The sequence below is a fragment of the Lepisma saccharinum genome, chromosome 3 (assembly GCF_977018435.1).
Source record: "Lepisma saccharinum chromosome 3, izLepSacc3.1, whole genome shotgun sequence".
Taxonomy (NCBI): Eukaryota; Metazoa; Arthropoda; class Insecta; order Zygentoma; family Lepismatidae; genus Lepisma; species Lepisma saccharinum.
In genome coordinates, this window is record NC_139231.1 from 25673101 (window position 1) to 25698823 (window position 25723).

A 25723-nucleotide genomic window follows, 5' to 3' on the forward strand; every position below is an offset into this window, starting at 1 on the left:
GGCAGTAAAAATGATTATGCATCGAATCAGTGGCAGCTGGCCAAGTGCAACAAGTGCAGATGTTTTCACCTAATTTTCAAATTAATATTGACATTTTTCATTTGCTTGTTAAATTAAACTATTTCCCAGCAGAACGCATGCGATAATACTCAAATAAAACGCCGCTCGGCGCTACGCACGTGAGTTCGTCGTAGAGCAAACCCCGCCAGGGTGCGGAAAACTTAGCCGGTTGTCATGGCAACGGTGACGTCACCTAGCGTTGGCCTTGAACGGGTGTCGCCTTCTACGTGAAGCAGTTCTCTCGTCGGAGAAAACATTGCATCCAGTGGTTGTGGCAAAATCTTTGCGTTCTCGCGAGATCTTGTTCCGCGTGTGTGTTTCGCGTTTCCTATCGTGTGTTGTGTTCATGTGTTGGGCTGTGGTTTGTACAATGAACCCAGTAAATGACTTAGTGTGTAATTTGTTGCAGACACCATTTTCCAGATGGACAGATCAAGACAAAAAAGACGTTTTAAATTCTGGGCGGCCCACTGACATTCTTCAAATATCAGTTAAGCGAGAGAACAAAAAGGCAGGGAAATCGTACAATATTAAATTTAAAAGTTCCTGGTTTGTCGACTTTCCTTGGTTGTGTAGTAGTCGATATTTGCAATCGTCGTTCTGCTGGCTTTGTTTACTGTTTAGCAACAAATACAATGTGTGGAATAAAGAAGGGTATAACGATTTTGTCAATATAACGCGTTCTCTGCATAAGCACAATGATTCGGTGGAACATTTAAAGTGTAAATTACAATTCAAAGTTTTTGAAAAAAACAGGAATACCATAGCAGATGCCCTTCAAGAAAATAGTAGGCTTTTAAATGTACGGTTCAATGAAAATGTAAGATTAAATAGGCTTTTCCTACAATTAATAGTTGACGCAACGCTGTATTTATGTAAACAAGAACTTGCGTTCAGGGGTCACGACGAAAGCGTGTCTTCGCTTAATCGTGGGAATTTCAAAGAACTTGTTGCATTATTAATATCGAGAAGTTCGTTAGAAATACAGAACCATTACAAGAAAATAAAAAACGTGTTCAGTGGTGACTCTAAGACATTACAAAACGAACTCATTGCATGCATTTCTGAGTACTTACAGGAATATGTTAGCAATGAAATTAGATCTTCAGGTTTTTTTTCTGTTCAAGTGTATGACACCACAGATATTTGCCAGATATCACAGTGCTCCATTATTGTGAGATATGTTAATGAAGAGGGGAAACTGGTTGAACGATTTTTAGGTTTCTTTGACGTAAGTGCTGATAGGTCTGCAGAAACACTCTTTCATTTGTTAGACGGTGTATTGAAAGAGTTTGATTATGAACGTAAATTAGTTGCGCAATGCTACGATGGGGCAAGTGTAATGTCAGGGCACTTAAACGGACTGCAGAAAAGAATTAAGGATAAAGCACCTCAAGCAATGTTTGTCCATTGTTTAGCCCATCGGCTAAATATAGTTCTGAAACAAAGTTGCAATAGCAATTCAAAATGGCGCATATTTTTTGCGAATATCAGAGGTTTTCCAAGTTTTTTTCACAAATCTGCCAAACGAACGCATGTTCTTGATTCAGTTTTGGCCAAAAGAATTCCAACTTTAACTGAGACGAGGTGGAGTTCCCATTCCAGACTCAATCGTGTGATCATTGAAGACTGGGACAGGCTGAAACATGTATTTGAAATAATTATGGACGATCCAGAATCTGATGAAAAGGCCATTCGATCAAGCAAAGGTTTTCTTCATGAAATGAACAGTTTTCAGTTCACTTTCCTGGCCGTAGTTTTCAATGACATTTTTAGTATGACTGACGTTCTTTTCGATGTTCTTCAGAAAAGATCGTTGGACATCAATTTCTGCGTGGCTAAAATCAAGAGTACGACTGATATTCTAACGGCAAGAAGGAACGAACAATATTTCGGTACATTGTTTGAAAACACAGCCAAACTCACGAGTGTGACTACCGGAAGAGAACAATCAGAAGTTTTCCTTAATTATAGAATCCTCTACTTTGAAATACTTGATAATATTTTGATGCAAATAAGTGTTCGGTTTCAAGACTGTGACAAATTGAAGTTCCTCTGTCTTGTAGACACATCAAAATTTCAGACACATTCCATTAATTTCTCCTCCGATGCACTATGCCAGCTACAACAGTGTTATCCCCAAATATTCAATAAGCCTCAGCGCCTTAAAAATGAGCTGTCTCTTTTTTACAATGATCATTTAAAGTACAAAAATTGTACACCTGAAGAAGTTCTTCTTTCTTTGAGGGCAAATCGAGATGTATTCGAGGAAACTTACAAACTCTTCTCCCTGGTCGAAACAATACCCTCAACCAGTGCATCAGTGGAAAGGAGTTTTTCGTGCCTCAAGAGAATAAAAACCTACTCAAGAAGCGCTACATCACAGAACCGACTTTCATCTTTGGCGAACGTTTCAATCCAAAAGGAGCTCTTGAACGAACTTATTGAACGTCACCCCTTCCATGAAGACATTATCGATAGATTTGCAGCCCTGAAAGATAGAAGGATCGATTTGATCTACAAAACGTAGGTGAGTCAAGCATGATTCAGTTCAACTTACTATTTGTTTTTCATTGCCTATAAATGTACTTCTTCACCTGTTATTTTAGGCACGAGCCGCTACTGCATCGAAGTTGTATGTGGAAAGATGGTAAGTTGTTTAGAATTGATTATTTCCCTCCATGTATCAACCTTTCTTTATTCCAAGATCAAGCTTTTACCATTTCAGGATTTTCTGTGAATACGTGGTCCATTGTCTATACCTTTCTTATCATCAAATAATGCTTTGGAGAAACAATACACAGGGTGTCTGATAAGTCAATACCTATTTTTAAGTTAGTAACACATAGTGTAGAAACCATTGTATAATGGTAACTATTACAGGGAATGAACTCTTAGCACAGAAGAACGAGCAATAATTACTGCAAGGTACAAGGTATGGAAATCTGTAGTTGAAGTCCAGCATTGGTGGAGATCTGAGAATGGTCGAAATGCAACGCTGAATCACAAAATCATCAAAATATGTCACAGCAAATTGATGAGAAAAGGTTCAGTGTTGAATGCAAAGGTACTGGTCGACCATCAACATCACGACTGGAATAGAATGTTTCACATGTGTGGGAAATGTTTGAAAGAAGCCCTATAAAGTCCATCCATCAGGCCAGCAGAGAGAGCAGGCAAACACGCTATACCATTGAGACTGTTTTGAAAAAAAATAATTACATTTCCGTTCCTGGAAGCCTCATTATGTCCAGCAAATCTTTCCCGAGGACTGTGGCCACCGCATGGAATTTGCAGAAATCATGGTCGGATGGAATGAAGATAATCGTCTACCAATTTCTATATCTCATGCCTTGCAGCAATTCTTGCTCGCTCTTCTGTGCTAAGCGTTGGTGGCAGGCACGTTCAGTTACCTGCAACATAAATGGTAGAGAATTTTAATTCCCTCTGATAGTTATAATTATACAATGGTTTCTACATTATGTATTACAAACTTAAATATAGGTATTGACTTATCCGACATCCTGTATAAAAAAAATGATGGACAAGTAATTTGAAAAATATATTTTAAAAACTTTTCTGTACTTACAAGTGGATACTGTTCTTCAGTCCAACATTTTGGACCAGATTCTGGATTCTTCCTTAGGGCTGGGTGTCCAGGAATTAAAATATTAAAAAATCTAAAAAGTTAAAGAAAGCTGGATAAAAAAAAGAAAATAGGATTATGCTTAAATGTAAAAGCTTGGCTGGCCATAACATCAGGTCTTGTCAATGAAGTCCTGCTTCAAACTACTATATAATACGAGGGGCATCCCAAAAGTAAGTTTACAAGGCCTATTTGTCAATAATCATATTTTATTTGGACGATGAACCAATGCACATGGTGTGGTACATGCAACACTTTAGTTTTCAACATAGTCACCGTAATGATTAAGGCATTTGTCTAATCGTGGGACGAGTTTGTCGATGCCATGTTCGTAAAATATGGTGTCCTGCCTGTTCAGCCAGCATTGCACCTCTATTTTCACATCTTTGTCACTTTGGAATCTGTGCTCTCCAAGACGTTCTTTCAAGGTCGGGAAGAGATGATAATCACTGGGCTACATCCTGGACTCCTGTCAAAAGGTGTGCTACTCCTGCACGATAATGCTCGACCACACGCTGCCAATGCCACTCAAGAACTGTTGCAACATTTTTGGTGGGGGTGTGTGCAACATCCACCATACAGTCCTGTTCTAGCACCCAGTGATTATCATCTCTTCCCGGGCTTGAAAGAACATCTTCGAGGGCACAGATTCCAAAGTGACGAAGATGTGAAAACAGCGGTGCAATGCTGGCTGAACAGGCAGGACACCACATTTTACGAACGTGGCATCGACAAACTCTTCTCACTATTAGACAAATGCCTTAATCGTTACGGTGACTATGTTGAAAAATAAAGTGTTGCATGTACCACACCATCGTCCAAATAAAATATGATTATTGACAAATAGGCCTTGTAAACTTACTTTTGGGATGCCTCGTATTACTTTTTAATTATTATTATTTTATTATTTTTCACATTACCTACAATGGTTATGAAAACATTCAAGGATGTCGGGAATGTTTAGGCCAATTGATGGAAAAACAAACAACTTTCCTTTAAAATTGTTTTAATCGTATACGAATTTACAATATGAACTACCTAAATAATGAATGGAGCTCTTACATTCAACAACAGTGTTTGGAAGCACATGTGATCTATTTACAAGTACTTTCAAGAATATAGGCACTATGATATCTCAAGGAGTATCGGTAGGGATTTTGGTGGGAAACATTGGTACAAAACCATTTAAAACCATATTTCCATATTATGATAATCTGATAGTGATAATGATTATAATATCAAAATGATGGAGTATGAAACAGAAATGATACAAGTAAATAGTGAAGAAACACTGGGAATAATACATTGAAGACAAATGCATTAGTAAAATTAACATAATCTACCATGAGAAGAAAAAACAACTAACAATGTATTTCTATACAAATGGATTTAGAATACTGCCATTGCATACTTTTAGAACATAATACAATAATTGCATATCCGCAAAACATGTACTATGATTTTTCACATTTAAATCATTAATGTACTACGAGTTACTACAATAATTATGTATACAGGCACTCTTCTCTGGATTGAGTCTCCGTATTATGCTATTAAATAAAAAGTGAAGTATTAATGTACCGATTAATATCATCTCATTCTAATAAATACCATATTTTAAAATTATTTACAGTATAGGTTTAACAGCACACTGATGATACATCACTAACTTGATGCCTACAAACTGTTTATGTTAACTGCAAAATTTGTCAATTTTTCCATTTACCCTGTTCATATCAATATTAAACATGAAAGAAATCAGTTTATTGTACCCACTATTTCTGCTTTGAAAACTATACCCTTTTCTGCATGAATATGGACTCTAAAATATGTAACAATTGTTATATTTTGCGCTGATTCAACACACAATGCGTTTGTGATTGTTTTATAACTATTAAACCATTTTGTAGTGCAATTACAAACTGAACTATTAGGTGCATTTTTTTGCAGTTCATTAATTGCAATCACTAACTGAGGTGGTTTCACAAACAAGTAACTAAATAAGACTCTACAGAAATTCCAATTTTTAGAGGCATAATTTGCAGCAGTTCACAAAAAAGAAGTAATGTTACTTTTTGAAAGAAATAATATTACTTCAAGTGGTTTGAAATGAATAAGGGATACAGGTAACAATTCTAAGTTCCTATAAAATAGGCTTATTTTTTTATAAAGCTGGAAATACTATGATTTCTTGTGCATTAGGCGATTTTGGAAAGCTTTATTCTTGCACAGTATATAGATATATATATATAATATATAATTCATATTTTAAAAAGTATACAAAATATTAAATTCTCTGTTGACTGATCTATTTATAATATCATTAAAGAAGCTGCATATGGTCCTAAACAAAAAAAATCAATCTTGTGCATATGATTGTGCACAGATATAAAGATTAAAAACAATATATTGTATTTTTTTTTTAAAAAAAAAGTGTCTACCTTTGGATACATTTTAAAAAGTACACATAGACCGTAACTGAAACATAAAATACTACACAAGCCATCACCATGTGGCACATTTTATGTTTGCGGAGATGGCATAAGGTAGCAGTATCTTCTTTTCATAGTAAAACCCTAGTCAGCATAAATAAAAACTATTTTCAATAAAGATTCTGACAAAAGGTACCATAACATGCTGATAATATCAGTGTATGATCCAAACACCTAATTTGCAAGCACCTATTCTGAAATTCCTATCACGAAATGTGATGGGTTAACATGAATATATGGATCACGATATGAGTGAAAAACCATGCAATGGATGCCAAAATAAAAGTGCATGATATACAACATACATATGACATACAAAACCGATATGTTCAAATCTGAACTTTTGGCAGTCTTTTTCTCAGTGGACACGCTCTGTATTAAAAATGTCTTTCATTTTAACAATTTCTTAAAGATATTTTCTATCTTACAATATAAATACATTTTATTATCAGAAACTTTTTTTGGGGGTGAAAATGTGTGCTTGTACATTATATTTTACTACCAATAAGAGATATTTTGGGAAAATAATATATAATGCATATTGTGTCAATTTCCCAAAAGTTTCATTTTGAATGGAAAATTGTTTTAGGCTAAAAAGGCAATAAAGAAAGTTTTACAATCTTAAATGTTGGCAAATTACTCTACAAAAAGCGAGACTATCGAGACTATTATTTGCACTATTTTTGCAAAGTTAACAAAAGGATTCATTGTAAAGACTAGACTATTAAATAAGATATTGTTAATGTAAACTTTTCTTACTGTAATGTAAATTATTATAATGTAAATGACTACATATGGAACCTGCCGGTACCAAATTTTAAGCAGTTTCTTCACCACACATCATAAAACCCACAAATCATATAAAATGTTTGTTTCAATTAACAAACCATGAGCATTCCACTAGATCAATTTCATTAATGAGATTAATCAAATTTATTTAACAATCAACAATAATTTTTGCCATGACATGGCATGGAAGTGTTTCTAACTCCTTTGAGCAAAAATTACCTCATGGAAGCATGTAAAAATAACATTTACACTAAAAAATACTTTAAGCAACACTCATGCTTATATTGGAATGAAATGATTTATATTCTTTTTCAGGAATGATTTACTGGTGTAAATGCATTATTTTTCTAATTGTTGTTCCTGCAACAATTCACTGGTTGAATGCAACAATCCAACTCTATTAGAATGCATTTCTAATTATGATGGATCTAACAAACATTATCCGCACTCTTACTTCTACACAGAGATAAGCACAGAATATTCTTGTAAGAAAAATAGTTATTGCTTCATCTTTCCAGTTATAACTTTAAGTCTGTTAGAATTTGAGTGTTCTCCAGTACCACAAAGATGGGTTAACTTTATAACAATAAGCTCTAAGAGTAGAAGGTTAGAACTGATGTCTGGTTGCCTCTGACAATCAAGAATGGTGGCATTCCCTTGGTCAAAGTTTCCAACCAAGCCATATATAATGGTGCAGAAACAGTTCCCTTTCTTGGCATTGGTAGAGTCCTTATGAATAAGCAAAAGATGCATATTAATAATATTTACAATAATAATAATACATAATAATTTAAGATATACCTTACATTACATTTTACTAGGGATGGGCTGATATGAAATTTTGGCCGATACCGATACAGTACCGATATAAAATTTACCGATACCGATAACCGATATTCTACCGATCCGATATAAAATTAGAAATGGTCCTTGAAGACCCTGAAATTTTCATTGATCTCCGTAATAAATGTGGGTTTTGAGCTGATTGCAATGCAAAAGAAGTTGAATATTTAGACATTTACTTTTTCAGAAAGTAGGGCATGGAGATTATCCATAAAAATTACAATAAAATGGCAGAATTTTGCACTAAATTATAAGATATTTTTCGATATATCGGATCGGTAAAATAATCGGTAATTTTACCGATAAACCAATACACCAATATGCCTATATCTGCCGATACCGATAGAGTACCGATTAATCGGTCCCATCCCTACATTTTACTTTATACAAATCCAGTGATATTTTGCTTGTATGTTTTCAAAAGTTAGTTGTTAGAAAACTTATAGTGGATTAAACTTATTGCTGTATTGGTAGGGATGTTGATTTCTCTTAAACACGATTACTCTGAAAAATAAAGTGTTTATGTTGGCATAAAATGCTAAAATTCTGTCCTTTCTCGTGAATTTAAACACTTTTCCTCCTTAAAAAATTAAAAATACCACGAAATGTAACATTCCTTGTGTTTTAGGCTTAAAAAAATACAATGTAGCATATTTACATGTGTATAATATGCACTTTTCCAAAAAATTTACCCCCCCCAAAAAAAACAACAACTATGGTACTCTTTATACATGGAATAATTCTGACATCTGCATTAAGCCAGGTGTAAATAGAGGTTTCCCATGATTTTGCACCTTCTATCGGAACGTTTTGCATCACAGCAAAGTGACGGGGTTCTGGTGAGTAATCTAGTGCACACCTACCGTCATGCAAAACACATTACATATTTCTTCTGTGAGAAACGTTTTGAATCACAGAGTGAAGTGGCGTGGTTTTGGTGGAGTTCAGTGCATATATACTGTCACATGGGAGCCATAACATTGTTATTTGTTGCACAAGAAGTAATGTAAAAATAACTTCCTCAAAAATAGTTTCCAATGCATGAAAGTGTCACGAACAGCCATAGGCCATGTGACCTAAAAATTGAAATACTAGTTTAAAAGCAGAAGGTATATAAAAGAAGAAGGTATAATTGTAGGTATATTTTGCAGAGAAGTGTGCTGAAATAAAAATGCAAATTTTGGTACAAATAACACTTATTTTGGCAAAAAAGAACACTGAAAAATCAAGGCCTCTACTTATGATGAATTCTATGCATTACACCTTTTTAAATACAAAAATGGCGTAGGAGGCTAAACACTTTAGTCTCCTACCACTTACCACGATTGAAGAAAAGTTTTGATATTTCGAGGTCCTGGCCTCATTGTCACAGTAGGTAGAAAGTATGGAGTACAAAAGCGTAGAGGTACAGAATTGATGCCAGTGTTCGTCAGCACAGTGGTGCCAAAAACAAGTGATAGAACACAGGTTTTGCGAAAAGACCCTTTCACCAGTGTTTACTGCGGGATGGATGGTGGGTAGGTTGTGGTTGGGGGGAATGGAAGAATACTTATTGGGTGGCTAGGTTGAGTCTGGGGGGTATGGTGGCATGCATTCCTGAAATGTAGGCCCTTTCCCATCGCCTGCGGGTGGAGGTGTCAGTGTGCTGTTTCCATGTAGCCATAATACATCTATTACCCCAAAGAGATCACCAAGAAGTTTGGAATGTACATTTAATGAATTCAAAATGAGAAACTCTCTACCAGATGTGGAAACCACAGGAATTTATAATATAAGTTGTTCACCTGATGATATTTAGGATTCATAATTTTAAATAAAAAATAATGTGATCAAATATATATATTTTTTATCTGAAATAAAAATAAAACAGACTGCTTCTTTTCACAGTGAAGTTGCTATATTACAACAATGTAACATCGACAACATCCATTATATAACGGATTCTTTTTGTTTAAAAAATTGCTAACCATTGTTATAACTGTATCTTTAGTGTGTTCTCCTGAAACGTCACAACGAAAAACTGTTTTCTTATGCTTGTAATAACCGTAAACTACAGGAAAATAACACTGTTCGGCAAAATTAAACTTTTTGTCGCTCCCATGAACCAAATTAGGTGATTCTTATAGATTTCGAGCTCCTGAGTTCGAATCCGCAACCCGTTTTTCTCCAAGACGTACCAGTTTTGAGGGAGGGGGTGGGGGCGGGTTTCAATTACCACGCAAAGGTGCTATTCTCCCCCCATATAAAATTGCATGCTATCATCAGAATTTCAATATAAAACAAGCAGATACAACTACATAAAGAGTAAAAGTTCAACATTTGCATGTCAATTGGTGTTCCTGCTCCTCTTGTAATTTGTACAGGGTGTCTCGCGTGTCGCATTCCAACAGAAGTCGGCCAACATATTCACACTCCATTTCCCACTGTAGCGCCTCTCCATGGTAGCTATTTGTTGATGAAACCTTTCACCGTGTCCATCGGAGACCTCACCCAAGCTGTACTGTTGAGGGAAGAAGTCCAAGTGACAATGCAGGAAATGTAACTTGAGGGGCATATTAAATCAAATGGTACGAAATGAAGTAATTAACCTGCCCACAATGTCTTTGTAATTAGGTGACTTATGATTTCCGAGATAATTCTTCAGTGATGTAGTCAAATTTCAGTTGTTCCATAAGCGACGGAATGTCACTGCAATACACCAAATCAACATCCTTTGTAAAATTAGGAACTAGGCTCACCTCTCTTTTTCTGTACATCGATATATATTCACATCTCGGTCAAGTAGATTCCATTGTTGAAGTCGTGATGCAAGCAACAGGGCCTTGGTCTTCGGAAGGTTTAAGTCTCTGATCAGATCATTCAGTTCTTCCTGACTTATCACATGTGGTTCCTTAGTGTCAGACACTGGGGCGTAATTGGGATCGGAATGCATACTCAAAGATTGTGCAACATCCTGACAAGTTGCAGGTTCTTCGTCGGATGAAACACTGCTCAGTGTGAGTCTGGTGGTACGGGTACAGGCAGAACATCATCATGTGGGACAGGTCTCCTCACGGAATCCAAGTCAGGATACTGTATTTTATGCTTCGTGCCTTTTCAGAAACCTGTAATATTGGTCAGGCAGAAGTAACAGTCTGCAACATGATCCCGGGGCTCGCGCCAAACCATAGGTACGGCGAATGGTATCGATTTATGTGTACCTTTCAACCGTCCTTTTAGAGAACGCACACACGAGTTACAACTTTGTTTGGGAGCCCAATCGCGATCCTGGTCGCCGACTTTACACCCAAAGTACAGGTGGTACGCTGTCTTTAGGAACGGTGACAATGCCCTACTTTGCTCCTTGAAGACCACTTCCCCACATATGTAGCAGAATGAATCTACCGAGTTTTTGCAAGTTCGTGGCATGTTGGTTTAACACAAATGTCAATATTTCACGCAGAAATATTTTTCCTTAAAGATATAAACAGACACAGAGTAACGCGATTCTCTTACACCACGATCACCTCGGAAGTAAAATATCTGCTTCATGGGACAATGAGGTGGATGTCTTGGCACCTTTTTCCAGCCACATCCTGTTTGTCGTCTAGACAAGGGGGTGCCAACGAATGACCACAAGTTGATTACGAATCCTTTTACCTTGAAGGAAGCCGAGGTGACAGTGCAGGAAGAGTGTAACGAAAATAAAACGTTGAACTCCAATGTAAACAAATAAGCCTGTCACACATAGTTAAAAATTGTAAGATACCATTCATTTTAGAGCCAGTCACTTATGGCTCATGGGACATCGTGAAAATATTTCTTCCAGTAGTAATGTTAAAATGCAATATTATTCACATTTTTGTTTTGACATTTATCTGGAATTCTCAAAAAAATGTGTGTTGTGGCAGAATTCACTGTTTTTTTGGAGTGGGTGGGGTGTATTTGGAATTTTCTTCTATTTCGGGGGGGGGGGGGGTTGTGGGGGCAGGGGAAAGAATGTTCCTAGGATATAGTAACAATTCTTGGATTGAGGTAAAAATACACAATTATGCATTCCAAGCATAAAAAATACAATTTCATTACAAAAATACAATTTTTCGGTAATTTTTTATGGAAAATGCCCCCTAAAAAAAGACCTTACGTGCTGGAACTTTTTCAATGCGATATTCGTAATCAGCGACTCGAAATCTATAAGGTACACCCTTTCATCCTCGTGGGAGGATTTTCATGCCTATCAGTGTAATAAGTACTCACAACCTAGAAATAGTGTTACGTGTAGTATTTATTCGTATATGCATCGAGCTGATAATGAGTGTAGTTTTTATGGTGTATTTTATAGTGTTCGGTTTATAAGAATAGCACGTCTGTGATATTATTCCATTAAATAACGAATTAGGAAAAGAAAACAATATAATTGTTGCATTTTATGTGATATAAAAGATTTGTACCTAAAAGTTATTTTCTATATAATGGAACAAAATGCAACATCACAGTGATTTATCTTTGGTTCTGACTGTAAAATATGTCACCGGTAAAATTATACCATAATAAAGTATTAAGTAAATACCTTTTTGTCAGTATTAGTTACCCCCAAGAATTTGACTCCGAAATCTGTAGCCCCCCCCCCCTTTACTTATTTCAGGCTGGTGCTGTCACTGGACCTGTGGTCAGTGCATGGAGACCCATCGCAGCTATTTTATGCCTTTCAAAATCGGAGCCCACTACTTCTTCTTTTCAAGTAGTACCCCAGTTATGCTTGCGATGCTGGACAACACCATAATCATGGGTCTCCCACTGGGAATTAAACCTTGGACCACTTGTACAAAGGCAAGAGCACTCTCTGTTTGGCTATGCGGGGGCCCATTACAGTACTAAGGTAGGTGAATTAATGCTCAATCCCAATAAATTTCCCACAAACGCTCAGTTTAATTCCATAAATTTCATAAATTTTCATCATGGCAATATACTAGTATCATCTTAAATGCACAAATTATGATGAACAATAATATTGAATACATTCCATATAAATATACTATGGTTCAGAAAAAAATACTTTGAGCACAGTGTAGCACAGTTTCCTTACGTTGGTTCATTTCGTTTGAATACCCTGTGTGATATTTTGAAAATTTCAAGTTTGAGCCCTCAAGATAGAGACATATAGGTAAAAGTTTGATGGGTTAAAAACAAGATTAAATCCAGCAGAGGTTGTGTACCAGGATGGCAGAACTGTACATGGCAGCCAGACATTACGGGTATATATTATCAGATTCATTAACACCTAACTGCAGGCTCCTTTCTGCAACTCAATCAATACAGCTGCCTGTCATTCTGCCACTCAATCATTGCAGGATGCACTCTTTATAATGTTTAGTCCCATTTATAACCTATGTTATAAGAAAGGTATTATGAACTATATTCAATGTTGTTTATGATACTTTGCAACAAGACTATCAACAGATTTACAAAGATAAAGAAGAAATGATCGAAAAACATACATCACAATGAAAGTGGCTTCAGCAGAATGCTCCAGAAGCAATTCCCGGAGTCTCATGTGTCGATTTGTCTTCTCTTTCAGAGCCAAAAGTTCGGCATCTGAAATTGTTATTTCCTCTGAAAAATTAAACAAAAAATGTTATTTAATGCAGAAAAAAACTTAAGGAGAAAATTCACATTTGAAGACATGGTTATTAATTACTTAGAAATTACAGAAAGTTTTGCACTGATTTGTGGCAGGTTTTCATTTCCTGTCTTCAGTAGATGTGTTCCATTCATAATAACCACTGGACTGAAAGCCATACATAAGGGATACTCACATCAATGTGAATTCTCAAATTTCTTTATTTTTTCAACATAATATAATTCTGTAAGTACGAGTTTGATAGCGTGTGGGTGCATGTGTAATGTATATCAATGTTTGAAATTGGTTACTTGTTTTGAGGAATTCTAACTAGCTTTTAAAAGTAATTAACTGTAACTTTAACAGAGTTACTTTTTTGCAACTTCAACCTCACATATATTGATTTATTTCAAATTTGGCACACTGAAAGGGCCACCTGAGGTAAGAATATATGCAAAGTTGCAGCAGATACATACACCCGCCGCAAAATGACTTCGGACCTCGCTTACGTTTTCCAGCAGACTTGGGTGCACTTCTTTAAGTTCTCACTCTGTCAGTCGAGGGTTTTTCTTTGCCTCCCACCACCGAATTTGTGCTTTGGAATGACAGTCGGAGGCAGTCCTCTGGCGGCTGCCAGTACCTTCATTATGGTTGATTTTGCACAATCTGTTTGTTTACATGTCGTCCTTATCGGGACGTTTTCAGTTTGCGATGCAATAATGTTTCCACACTACTACAGTACTTTCCCGGCATATCACAAATACACCTATACAGTAGTCAATACAGTAGGAAAATATCCAACACAAAGTTCACCACACGAAAACACAGCAATTTATCACACACACTACAGCAGAAAGTCACCCTTCCTGTGTCAACTAACAATACAAAATGAAATGAACTCGCTTATCAGCAATAATACACTGTTGCCAGATATGTTCATGAAGAAACAATTCCATGTTGGAAACAAAACAACACTAGATACAAGGCTACAAAGTGATAGACCGTCTACTACGGCAGATTTCACAGGAGGTCCAAAGTCATTTTGCGGCGGGTGTATCTTTTGTATTTCCGAAATTACAGTGGCTAAAAATGTTTGATTTTGACTATTTTTTAAACTTTTTTTTTTTACTTTAAATTGCAATTTCCCAACATTCAGTACACCTATAGAAGTAATTCAGACAACGTTGAAAAACTCTAAAAGGGCTCTTTCACACAACAGATTATATGCCTATGCCAGGTAAAAACATTTGAAGGTGGTGTGATCAAAATTTTGGTAGCCATTTTTTTCAAAAGACGGGTCTTTTAATTTTTTTAAAAAAATTATATATTATATACACTATTATACTATTACTCAATAACTGTACAAAATTTTAAAATCGGATGCCAATGGGATCTCGAGTTATGTTAGGTTAGGGTAGGTTAGGTAATGCATGATAACATATTTTGATAGACAAATTACTATAATTCAGAAGTAAAAGTATAAAAGAAATTGAAATTAAATATAAACACAATATTGTTTGAATTAATGTACATTAAGCTGATATTTGAATTCCCAGATTTTAGAAATAAAAGGTGATTCAAAAGTCCGATCCTATAGGCAACTTCCTAGTTAATGCATATAGCAAAAAATGGAAAGAAGAGAAAGTTGTTCGAAATGGGTGAATTTCAATCTAAAGTACTTGAATTTTCAATGTAGCATGCACCGTTCAGGCTGTACACTGGTACAAGCCTCATTGGTAGCCGAAAATGTCACATACTTGGCCCGGAATGCTGTATGTCATTGCAATATCATACAGTACTGGGTAAATTAAGAACTGATGATAATTACAGGCAAAGTAAACAAGTAAAAAAATAACACCACATCGAATTTGAGTACTTTGTTTAAATGTTGGGTACTGGATCATCACATTTATTCAAAAATTTTGGGAACCGTTGCTGTAAAGATAGGTGTAAAATGTAATTATTTTTTTTTACTATTTGAATTATCAGAATGCCATTTAAGCTGAGAGAATACACTATCCAACAAACGATACAACTTGACAACATTAGGATATAGCACAGGAAGCAAATTATAAAAAGAAACAGACGTGAGAATATAGTGGTGACAAAGTTTCATCATGACTTGACTGTAATTACTGTCCAATAATACATTCATAGATCACTTTGTCTTACCATTAACATCCTGTTCTCCTTCACCGTCTCGTATCCTGAAAGGCTCGATGAGGGCTTCAAACTCTCGTTTGGTTCCTTCTTGTGCTTTCTTTGTAATGTCTGGGATTACAATTACATCACTGTAGTCAATACGGAACTTGGACAACAGAGCAGCCATGCTATAAGAGAGGAGTAAAGAAGGTGAGAATGAACAAATGAACGAGTTAAAATTTTTGGGTGCATCTGCACATACTCCCATTTTGTACCCTTCAAAGTATACGAGGAAAAATCCTTACCTTAAAGTTAAAAAAAGGGGTGTAAAGTGCAAAGTTGTAAAACACAACACATTAAGAAGGTAACGAGACTAAAAACTTTCTCAGTGTAAGAGGCCTGCTCATCTCAAAAAGATCAAAATATTTCTTAAAATACTGTTATCATCATCATCATCATCATCATTGCTACTCCTCCTCCTACTACTACCACTATTAAGTAACTAAAAGAATTTGTGCAGCTTTTATTTGCAATCAAAATTCAAGATCCATAAGAAGGTTTATTCAAATAATCACCACATTCTTCAATTCTTCCATCATGACACAAGTTTGTAAATTCCTCTTCTATGAAAATTCTTTGTGATTTAGAGAGGTGAAAGCAGCCACTTCTGTTACATTCTCTTCTTTATTTTGGAATTGCTTACTTGTTGTACAGGTTGTACACTTCTGGCTTGTAACTACACCATTGATGATCAATGGTTTCGCTATAACTGAGAAGTGTTTGTCACTGTACAATGTTAGCTGAAAAGGTGGGCTTTTCGAGAAATGTCGAGTAAACATGCTGGATGAGATAGAGCCTCCCATGATAATGAATATATCTTTTCTTGCAGTATGAGGCTTTGCCTTGTCTTAGAAGAATGTAGCTTTTTCCCCTAAATACCTTGTCATGAATGTGTGTGAAATGAATAGATTCAGCTGTCTCTGTTTAGGAATGGTGTCAGAAGTTTTGACACATTTGCATTCTCTGATGAATTTCACCTGCAAGGAATCAAATGACAACAGCAAACTTCACACGTGATGGTACTGTACCCTCAGTCACTGGTCATGCTTGCACAGACAGCACTAGTCAGACGACTGGAATAGACTAGTTTGTACTCATGAAAGTACCAGTAAACAATAAACGCCTGTGACCTATCAGCCGTGGCATTTCTTCCAATCCACAAAAATATGATTCCATATGGAGTTGCAAGTGGTAACATTCTTTGATGAAATGATAAAAAGCTCATGCTACATTACAGTAGAAATATGAAAAAAGTAGCATAGATATGTATGGACAAGGGTGCCCACAGGATTTTTCTTGGGGAGGGCAGTTATAGAAACTTTATTATTATTATTATTATTATTATTATTATTATAACTACTACTAGTAGTAGTGTTTTTTTTAAAAAAAATCCATGTATTGTGTATTTATATAGAATTTGCATAACTGGATATTTAACATATTAATTCATGTAGGATAGATAAAAAGTGTAAAATAGACTGTAAGCTTAAATGTAACCCTACTTAAAAAAAATAATAATAGTTGCTGTAACTTACTTCCTGTAAGTCACAGAAAACAATATTTTTTGTTACAAAATATCACTACAACTTCACCATTCCAATTTCATTAACTCTTTCCAGAAATCTCAGGGGGCACCCTTGTGTATGGACCTTGTGTACAATGTCTGTCCAAAAATAAAGAGATGAAAGAAAATTCGCTATGGGACCTGAAGGCTATTCCACAAACAGCGGAGGCAACTATTGGGTTGGTGCGAATGAAATGTCCGGCCCAGGTGCGTCATTGCCGAAGGCCAAAAAAATCAAAACTACAATACCTGGTTAATCAAAATAGTCGCCGTCTGCAGCCACACACTTTTGTCATCGCTCAGCCAATAATTGGATTCTATGGCAAAAGAAGTCTGGAGTCTGCGATGCAAAGATGTCCTCAATGGCATGTTTCACCGCCCGATCATCAGCGAAGGTCTTCCCTGTCAGGAAGTGATCGAGATGCCGGAAGTGATGGTAGTCAATGGAAGAGAGGTCTGGAGAATATGCTGGATGAGAAAGGGTTTCATATTGCAACTCATGGAGAGCCTGCACCGTCCTTTATGCGACATGTGGGCGAGCATTGTCATGCAACACGAGGACACCATGTCTGTGGACCATTGCTGGATGCTTGTGGAGAAGTTTGTGGTGCATTTCATGGAGTTCAGCACTGTAACAAGTTGCAGTGATGATTTCACCTCGCCTGAGAAAGACATGATGGATCACACCCACCATAGACCACCATATCAGCAACAACACCTTCCGTGGGTGGAGAGGTGGTTTTGGAAACCGCCCTGGACGTTGATCACGATCCAACCATTGTCCTGATCGTTTATGATTGTCATAGCAGATCCATTTTTCATCTGAAGTGACATCCGATGCAGGAAACCATCCCAGTTATTCCTTACACTCAGAGAACTGCACACCTCCAGACGGCGAGTCTTGTTGACCGGTGTCAAATCATGTGGTACCCATGAGTCCAACTTTTTCACTTTACTGATCGCACGGAGCCGCCAAACGAGAGTAGTATGGTGTATGCCTAACTCGTCTGCAATGGCACGAGAATTTTTCCGAGGGTCCGCTTCCACGTGGTTCCTGAGGAGCTCATCTGAACATGATGTTGGTCGATGGCCACTGGGTTCATTTTGCAATACTGTGTCACCGGAACGAAATTTGACAAACCAGCGGCGAATGGTGCGTTCATTTACCATTCCTGGCCAAATTCACTGTTAGTGTTTTTGGCGGTTTGCTGAGCAGAATGTCCCAGTTTGAATTCATAAAGACAAATCACTCGTAATTGTGTGTTCTCCATGGTGCACTTTCAAATGACCCTGTTCAGCAACACACTGCCTCCTGACTGTCTGGGTGCTACAGCCTGTTTGCTGGACGTATAGAGAGTTTATGACGTTAGACCTGTGACCTCAGTCAATCCCTGTGTTGTGTTGTTGAGGTGAGTTTCCCACGAGATGTCAAAGGGGACATTTCATTCGCACCAACCCAATACTTTCAAAGGGATAAATCTGATTAAACTGTATAACAAGTAAATTAATTAATTTTTTAAAAAGTTTGGTATCTTTTTGGATAGACTTCGTATATCTTCACATATGTTTACCTAACCTCACCAGAGGTTAAAGAAACAATGGCTTTGTATCATGGGCATTAAAACATTGGATAAAATAAGTTTTCTACCATAATAATTTTTAAACTAAAAAAAAATCTCAAACTCACTTCCTTTGGTCCCTCTCCAACTCATTCTTCTTATTTGCAAGAGAGAACACACGCAACTTGCAGCCAGCAAATTGGGATCGTGTACTCAAAATATAAGGCAGCAACATTGTAAGACCTACATAAACAAAAATAACAGATTAGAAGATTTTCAGCTTGAAAATCATCAAACAAATAATTTTAAAAAAAACCTCTTCCAGGCCAAATATATTAATTTATAACGAAATCAAGGTAAAGTTCCACAGTTTTCATTTACTGTTATGTCTATATTTCCTTCCATTTTTTTAAATTACAGTTAATAATTACAATGGAACTTCTACCTTTGGTAGAGTGGTCCTGGGTTCAATCCTCTCTGGAGAACAAGCAGTTAATTGAAAATAAGTAACATGGTGTTGTGATTCTGTGTACACAATGCTTCACACAGTGAAAAGTCATTTGGTAGGTTCTAGCCATGAAGATTAGTTTCCAGTTAAATGTATCTTCATTTTCACAGATTCTAAGCATGGACACTCACATGAAGGGCTATGGGGGTCACAAGACTCCCTGAAATGTGACAGAATTGACAACATATTATTAATTTCGTTCTTACATTGTATTCCTTTTCCCTCTTTTTGTTTCCTGTCTTTATTTATCTAGGATTTTGCCTTACTTCATGTATTTCTTTTCCTTACTCTGTATCTAAAAGATTATTTCTTTTTCTACCTTTTCTCATGCATTTCCATCATCCTTTATTCTCTTTCTACCTTCTCTCAAGTTTTTTTATTTCTCTCACTCTCTCTCTCTCTTTCTAGAGATTATTTTACCCCCCTCTCATCAAGAGGTCCTGGGTTCAATACCCAGTGGATGCACATAGTGGTTTGGACCCCACTTAAAATGTAGGTCCTGTCCCAATTAGCCTAATACTGCAATTCTGACATTTAACATTTATTTATTTAAAATTTCAGATAATATATCTGATAATATATCATAGTGGCCATTTTATACTAAAACCAATAATGAAAACAACAACAAAAATAGACAAAATGAAAGTAACTTAAGATAGTATGATTTACTTTATTTAGTATTTATTTTGATTGATAATATAATATAAAAGATAGAAGGGAGGAAAAAGAAAGAAGGATAAGAATGTGGAAATTGAAGGATAAGATGATAAAAGAGAAATATCAAGAAATATTGCAAACTAAAGTGCCAAGAGATGAACGAAAAGGAGTAGAAACATAATGGATAAGATTTAAAACAGAATTAGTAAAGGCAGCCAAAAAGGTATGTGGAAGGACAAGCATGAAAAAGTAAAAAAAGGTAAAGTGTTCCCCTGTGCATAGCACCAAGCCATGAAGGCATATAGGGGGTGTGGGGGTAACGCCCCACACTTTCTTGATCCGGTCGTGAGTGGGGGTGATGTTATCAGCACCACGCCCCTGACCACCTTTACCCATGTTATTCGACGCTGGGTGGGTGCCGGATTTGAACTGGCCGGGGATCGAACCCGGGACCTTTAGCATGGTAGTCAGACACGTTACCGACTGAGCCACCGCGGCCAAGCATGAAATGAAAGAAGAAAGAAACACCATGGTGGAATGAAAGAACTAGAGAGGCAGTGAAAAACAAAAATGATGCATTTAGGAAATGGTTTAAATTTAAATCACAAAATGCACGAAAAGAGTATGTGTAAAAGAAGAAAGAGGCAAGAACAGTAGTAAAGGAGGAAAGAAGAAAGTGGGTGGAAGAATGGGGCAAAGTGCTAGAAGAAGATGTAGATGGGAACAAGAAAGTATTGTATGGATTAGTGAGAGAAAGGAGAAGAGAGAGAGGAGACAGCTGTAAGCTAAGGGATGAAAGAGGTAACGTTATAGAAGAGGATGAAGGAATAAGGAGAGTGTGGAGAAATCATTTCGAGAAACTGCTGAATGTGAAAAAAGGAACCGAATGTGAAGAAGTGAAGGAAAAAGAAAACAGGAAGCAAAAAAATTAATCTCACATGGAAAGAAGTGGCGGAAGCACTGAAGAGAACGAAGAGAGGCAGAGCATCTGGAGTAGATGAAGTGCCAGTGGAAATTATATTAGGAGCAGGAGTGATTGGTGTACAGTGGCTGTACAGAGTATTGAAAACAGTGTGGCAAGAGAGAGAAGTGCCAAGAGATTGGACAAAGGGACTAATAGTTCCCATATTCAAGAAGGAAGACAGAAAGGAATGTAAAAACTATAGAGGAATAACACTAATGTGCCACTCAGCAAAGGTTGATTGATTGATTATGCACAGTAAGACTAATCGGGACTGGACCTACAGTTTCAAAGTGGGAACCGAACCATCATGTGCCTCCACCAGGAATCGAACCTGGGACCCCTTGATTACAAGGTGACGATGCTACCACTGCACCATCAGGGAGGCCCTACTCAGCAAAGGTGTATGAGAAAATATTAGAGAAAAGAATAAGGGAAGTAACAGAGCTGAACATGAGAGAGGAACAGTATAGATTTAGAAGAGGCAGATGAACAGAAGATCTGATATTCACCATAAGGCAAATGCACAAAAGGCACTATGAGTATGGAAATGATTTGATTATGGCATTCCTAGATATAGAAAAGGCATATGATAGCATGGACAGAACAAAGATTTGGAAGGCTCTAAGAGGGAAAAGAGTCGAGGAAGAGACAGTGTGTAGAGTGCAGAGCACAATGGGAAGAACAGAGTGGTTCAATATAAGTAATGGACTAAAACAAGGAAGTGCTCTTTCCCCATTGCTCTTCATAATTACAATGGATGCAAGAGGTGGGGAAGAAGATAGGAGAGGAGGAAATGAAGAAGGCCCTGTTGTTTGCTGATGATTTAGTAATATGGGGAAACAGGAAAGAAGAAGTACAGAGACAGCTTGATAGTTGGAATGAGGAAATCAGAAGAGCAGGAATGAAATTCAGTGCAGAAAAGAGCAAGGTGCCAATAACAACAAGAAACAGAGCCAGAAATGAACCAAGAATAAGAATGGACATGGAAGAGATGAGGGTAGTGGAGAGCTTCAAATATCTAGGAAGCATAAATTGAGAGAAGTGGAAGAATAGTTGAGGAGGTAAACAGAAGAGGACAAAGATTCGAAGATTAATATGGAACAGGGGTGTACCTATGAAATGCAAGAAGGTAATATATAACACATACTATAGGGGAAGGTCGGGAGGTATCGGACAGGTGACGGTATTGGACAAGAGCAGTTTAGGACATTTGCCGTTTGAGGCAGCACTTGTCACTTGTCACACTTGAGCCATTGCCATATTGGATGTGTATGCCAAGCAGTTTGTGTCATGCTGCGAGTTTTTTGGTATTTGTTACGTTGTGCAGTGCACGAAAATAAATTTGGAGTATTACAACTGGTCTGAGAGTAAGTGTATTTAGTTTCTATTGTTACTAGCGTACATATTATATTGTAGTTGTTATGTTGTAGCAGTATAATATCGCTTGCTTCATTGTTCTCTGTTTAATGGCTATTCAAAGTTGCGTGTTGTTCGGGTGGTATTGGACAAAGTGAAATCGGGTGGTATTCGACAGCTTGTTGGTTGATGAAATATTAATTTTAGCCCTAATAGAGGTGTTTTTGTTTTGTTTTCAGTAAACCATGGGCAAAATTCGTGGAAAATGGGACGAAGACAATATGAAGGCAGCAATTGAAGCAGCTTTCTCTAAACTATCCACTGCTTGCAATTTTTCTGAACCCTTGAATCAACTTTACAACCTGCCTTCGACATCAGGAATTTCTACGAGTTGTAGTTTACCTGGAACCTCAAGCAAACCAGACAATCAGACTAAAGAACCATCCACTTTTAAAAGCATCATCTCCTCCAAAACCTCCATTGTCAACTTCTCAAATGTTCATCTCATCACCGACTCAAAGCATCTTAGAACAAATTTCACCACTACCAAGCACTTCAATTGTGAAGTACAAAGAAAGAGAACGTCGCAGTGAACAAAGTGAAATTTTGACATCTTCACCTCAAAAAGCGCAGCTTCTACAGAAAAGAAGACTCTTCGAAGAGAAGAATGCTAAAAGAGAAGAGAAAAAGAAGACAAAAGACATCAAACAAAGTGGCAAAGGTATGATTAAGAATCCAAAGCATAAATTATTGAAAACGAAGGAAATTCAGCAAGCAACAGTTCAAGAAAGTAAAGCAAATGAACATGAAGACAACAGTGACGAAAAAGCAAGAAAACAACTTAAAATTGAAGACATCAACATAACATCTGCTTTGGTTACCAACTGCATCATCTGTGCAGTGTCATTTGAGGATGAAGACTGGGTCCAGTGTCAAGTCCGCAAAGGATGGGCACATGAGAACTGCGCCAATCTTGAAGGGGATAGTCATTTTTATTACTGTGACATTTGTGATGCTACCAAATAAACAAAAACTTTGCCAGTATTCATAAGTTTTTATTAACAATTAAATAAATTGACTTCGACTTTAATTTTATTTTTGTCTGATACCACCCTCCACTTCTTGGAAAGGCTAATTTGTAATAACTTTTATTTTTCCCCAAAAATCAAAGTAGTCCTTCTTTTAGCAAAACAGCTTCCACGCAGTGTGTGGGTAAGAGATTGAAGTTTTATATTATGTATTTCAGGATTGATTATAGCTAATCTTTAAAAATAAATCTTAATAAAAGCTAAGGTGTCCGATACCCCCCGACCTTCCCTTATGTATGGAGCAGAGACTTGGACAATGACAGTTTAATTACATGAAATAGAAATAAAACACCAATGCTGAAATGCAGGTAAAAAAAAATAGAATTCAGACAACCTCAAACTTTTCAGCAATTTCTATATTTTTCCACAAAATCTCCCTTTTTACTTAATATTGCACCTAGATTTCCCTGCACCAAGGGAAATTTCCTTTCATGCAGCAACACTGCCTTTACCAAGCATGGCACAGTAAGCTTGTTTTTAAGAGTTTACATATTATATTAAACATAAATGTTTAAAAATATGTGGAAAAAGTTGGTTTACCAGCAGTAAAGATAGTAATATTGGGAATACGTCACTGGCACACACACACACACTCACACACACACACACACACACACACACACACACAGAGAGAGAGAGAGAGAGAGAGAGAGAGAGAGAGAGAGAGAGAGAGAGAGAGAGAGAGAGAGAGAGAAAGGTTTTAATATAACTGTACCTCCATCATCATACAGCCACCAGACATCGATATATCCTTTCTTCTGCTTTCTCTGGAACATAGTTATGCTATTAAGCACATCCTTTGACAGTGGTGCCCCTCCTGGCCCCAGATACATCTGGCTACTAGACTTCTTGCTGCCATGACGCTTCTTCTTAACAATGGGCTCTGTAGGGGCGTCTCCAGCTGGATCTGCACATACAACAGCTCGTTCAAGTTTGGGTGATGAGGGTGGACTGCTGGCTTCACTACTGGTACCGTCTGTAAATACCAAAATTGTAAAATTACCTTTCAGTAGAAAGCTGTTCTAATATTATTAACATCACAAACCAAATATTTGCTGTAGACAAGAACCAATTATTTCATACCCTCCATGACAAATCGTCACACTGATGCCAAAATCACAAATGTTCTAAATCTTACTTTTATTATATTGAATTTCCCGAGAGGGGGGGGGGGGGACGACAGGTTTTACATCTGGATAAATGTTGTCATAGGAAAAATGTATACCTACCTATGTCTGTTGATTAGGTCATATAAGAGACCATAGGAAGAAATTTATCAACAAAAAGAAGTCAGAAACTGCACTTGTGTGGAAAGTAAAAATTTGCACATTCATGATTTTGGCATTAGTGTGACGAAATTAAATATTACAAAACTGTGTTTTCTTTATATTTATCGTTCAAATCCCACTTTAAATTGTAGGTCCAGTCCCGGTTATCCTTCCTGTGCATAAAGTGGACATATTGCTTGCAATTAATTTTGGTGTTAAAAAGTTTTTGCAGTCGTTTTTAGGCCTGGAGCGCAGTTTCAACTAAAATATGCTCAAGGTATAGTGTTATTAAAGGGTGGATTTTAATGGCAAGACACTATTTTTTTAAGCCTTTTATCTTTTACACTTTTGGCCTACTTGGTCAGTTGGTATGGCATGTGATTGCCATGTTGAAGGCCCAGATCCGATCCCTAGTTGAAGCACTCTCTGGCAGATGATTTTCCATTGTTGTTACATGTTACAACATGATTCAGTCTGGGACTCATTCCAGACACTTCTGTGGCCTCCCTGATGGCATAGTTGTAAGTAACGTTGTTGCCTTGTAATAAAGGGGTTCTGGGTTCGATACCCATTGGAGGCACATTGCACAGTAGTTCAGATTCCATTTTAAAATGCAGGTCGAGGTCCGATTAGCCTATCTGTGCATAAAGTTCACTTAAAACAAAAATTTTGCTTATAAAGTGCTCATAAAAATATTTCTGCAGTCATATTTAAAAGTTCTCTTCATCAATGCAAGATGTACTTTGACTCTTGCTACCTTTGTCTTAGTCTTGAAAATACTGTAAATACACTCCGCAGCGAAAATAGAATCGCCCCCTACTAATAAAGTGTAAAAATTTTCTTGCACTGTTGAAAGCGTTTCCCTAAGCATTTTCATCCTTTATGCCAATTTAGTTTCCTACAAAATATCGACTTTCCTTCTATTGTTTCAAGTATGCTTACGGCAGTTGGGGGCATCCATCTTTACTTATTGTAAAACAATGAATTGTTGGCAGCTTTTAACAATGGATTTTCACACTTTATCCAAATTTATTCTCCTTCCGAATCTCAACTTCTGCATTGTTTGAAGTATGTTGAAACCAGTTTGGGAGCATCCATCTTTACTTGTTGAAAATCCATTGTTAAAAG

General features: G+C 36.9%; 1 protein-coding gene across 4 annotated transcripts in view; it reads right to left on the reverse strand.

Annotated features, from left to right (window-relative positions):
* Window positions 1–4695: 4695 nt before the first annotated feature.
* LOC145984942 (bumetanide-sensitive sodium-(potassium)-chloride cotransporter-like) overlaps window positions 4696–25723 on the reverse strand; it is a 418353-nt gene continuing 397325 nt past the window's right edge. For all 4 annotated transcript variants that reach the window (XM_083118362.1, XM_083118360.1, XM_083118364.1 and 1 more), the window contains 5 exons: window positions 24043–24303; window positions 18883–18997; window positions 15602–15759; window positions 13308–13422; window positions 4696–7716 (listed from right to left, as the gene is read on the reverse strand). In XM_083118362.1, coding sequence (XP_082974488.1) covers window positions 7581–7716; window positions 13308–13422; window positions 15602–15759; window positions 18883–18997; window positions 24043–24303 — 785 coding nt within the window. In that variant the 3' untranslated portion in view covers window positions 4696–7580. The remainder of the gene's footprint in view (window positions 7717–13307; window positions 13423–15601; window positions 15760–18882; window positions 18998–24042; window positions 24304–25723) is intronic.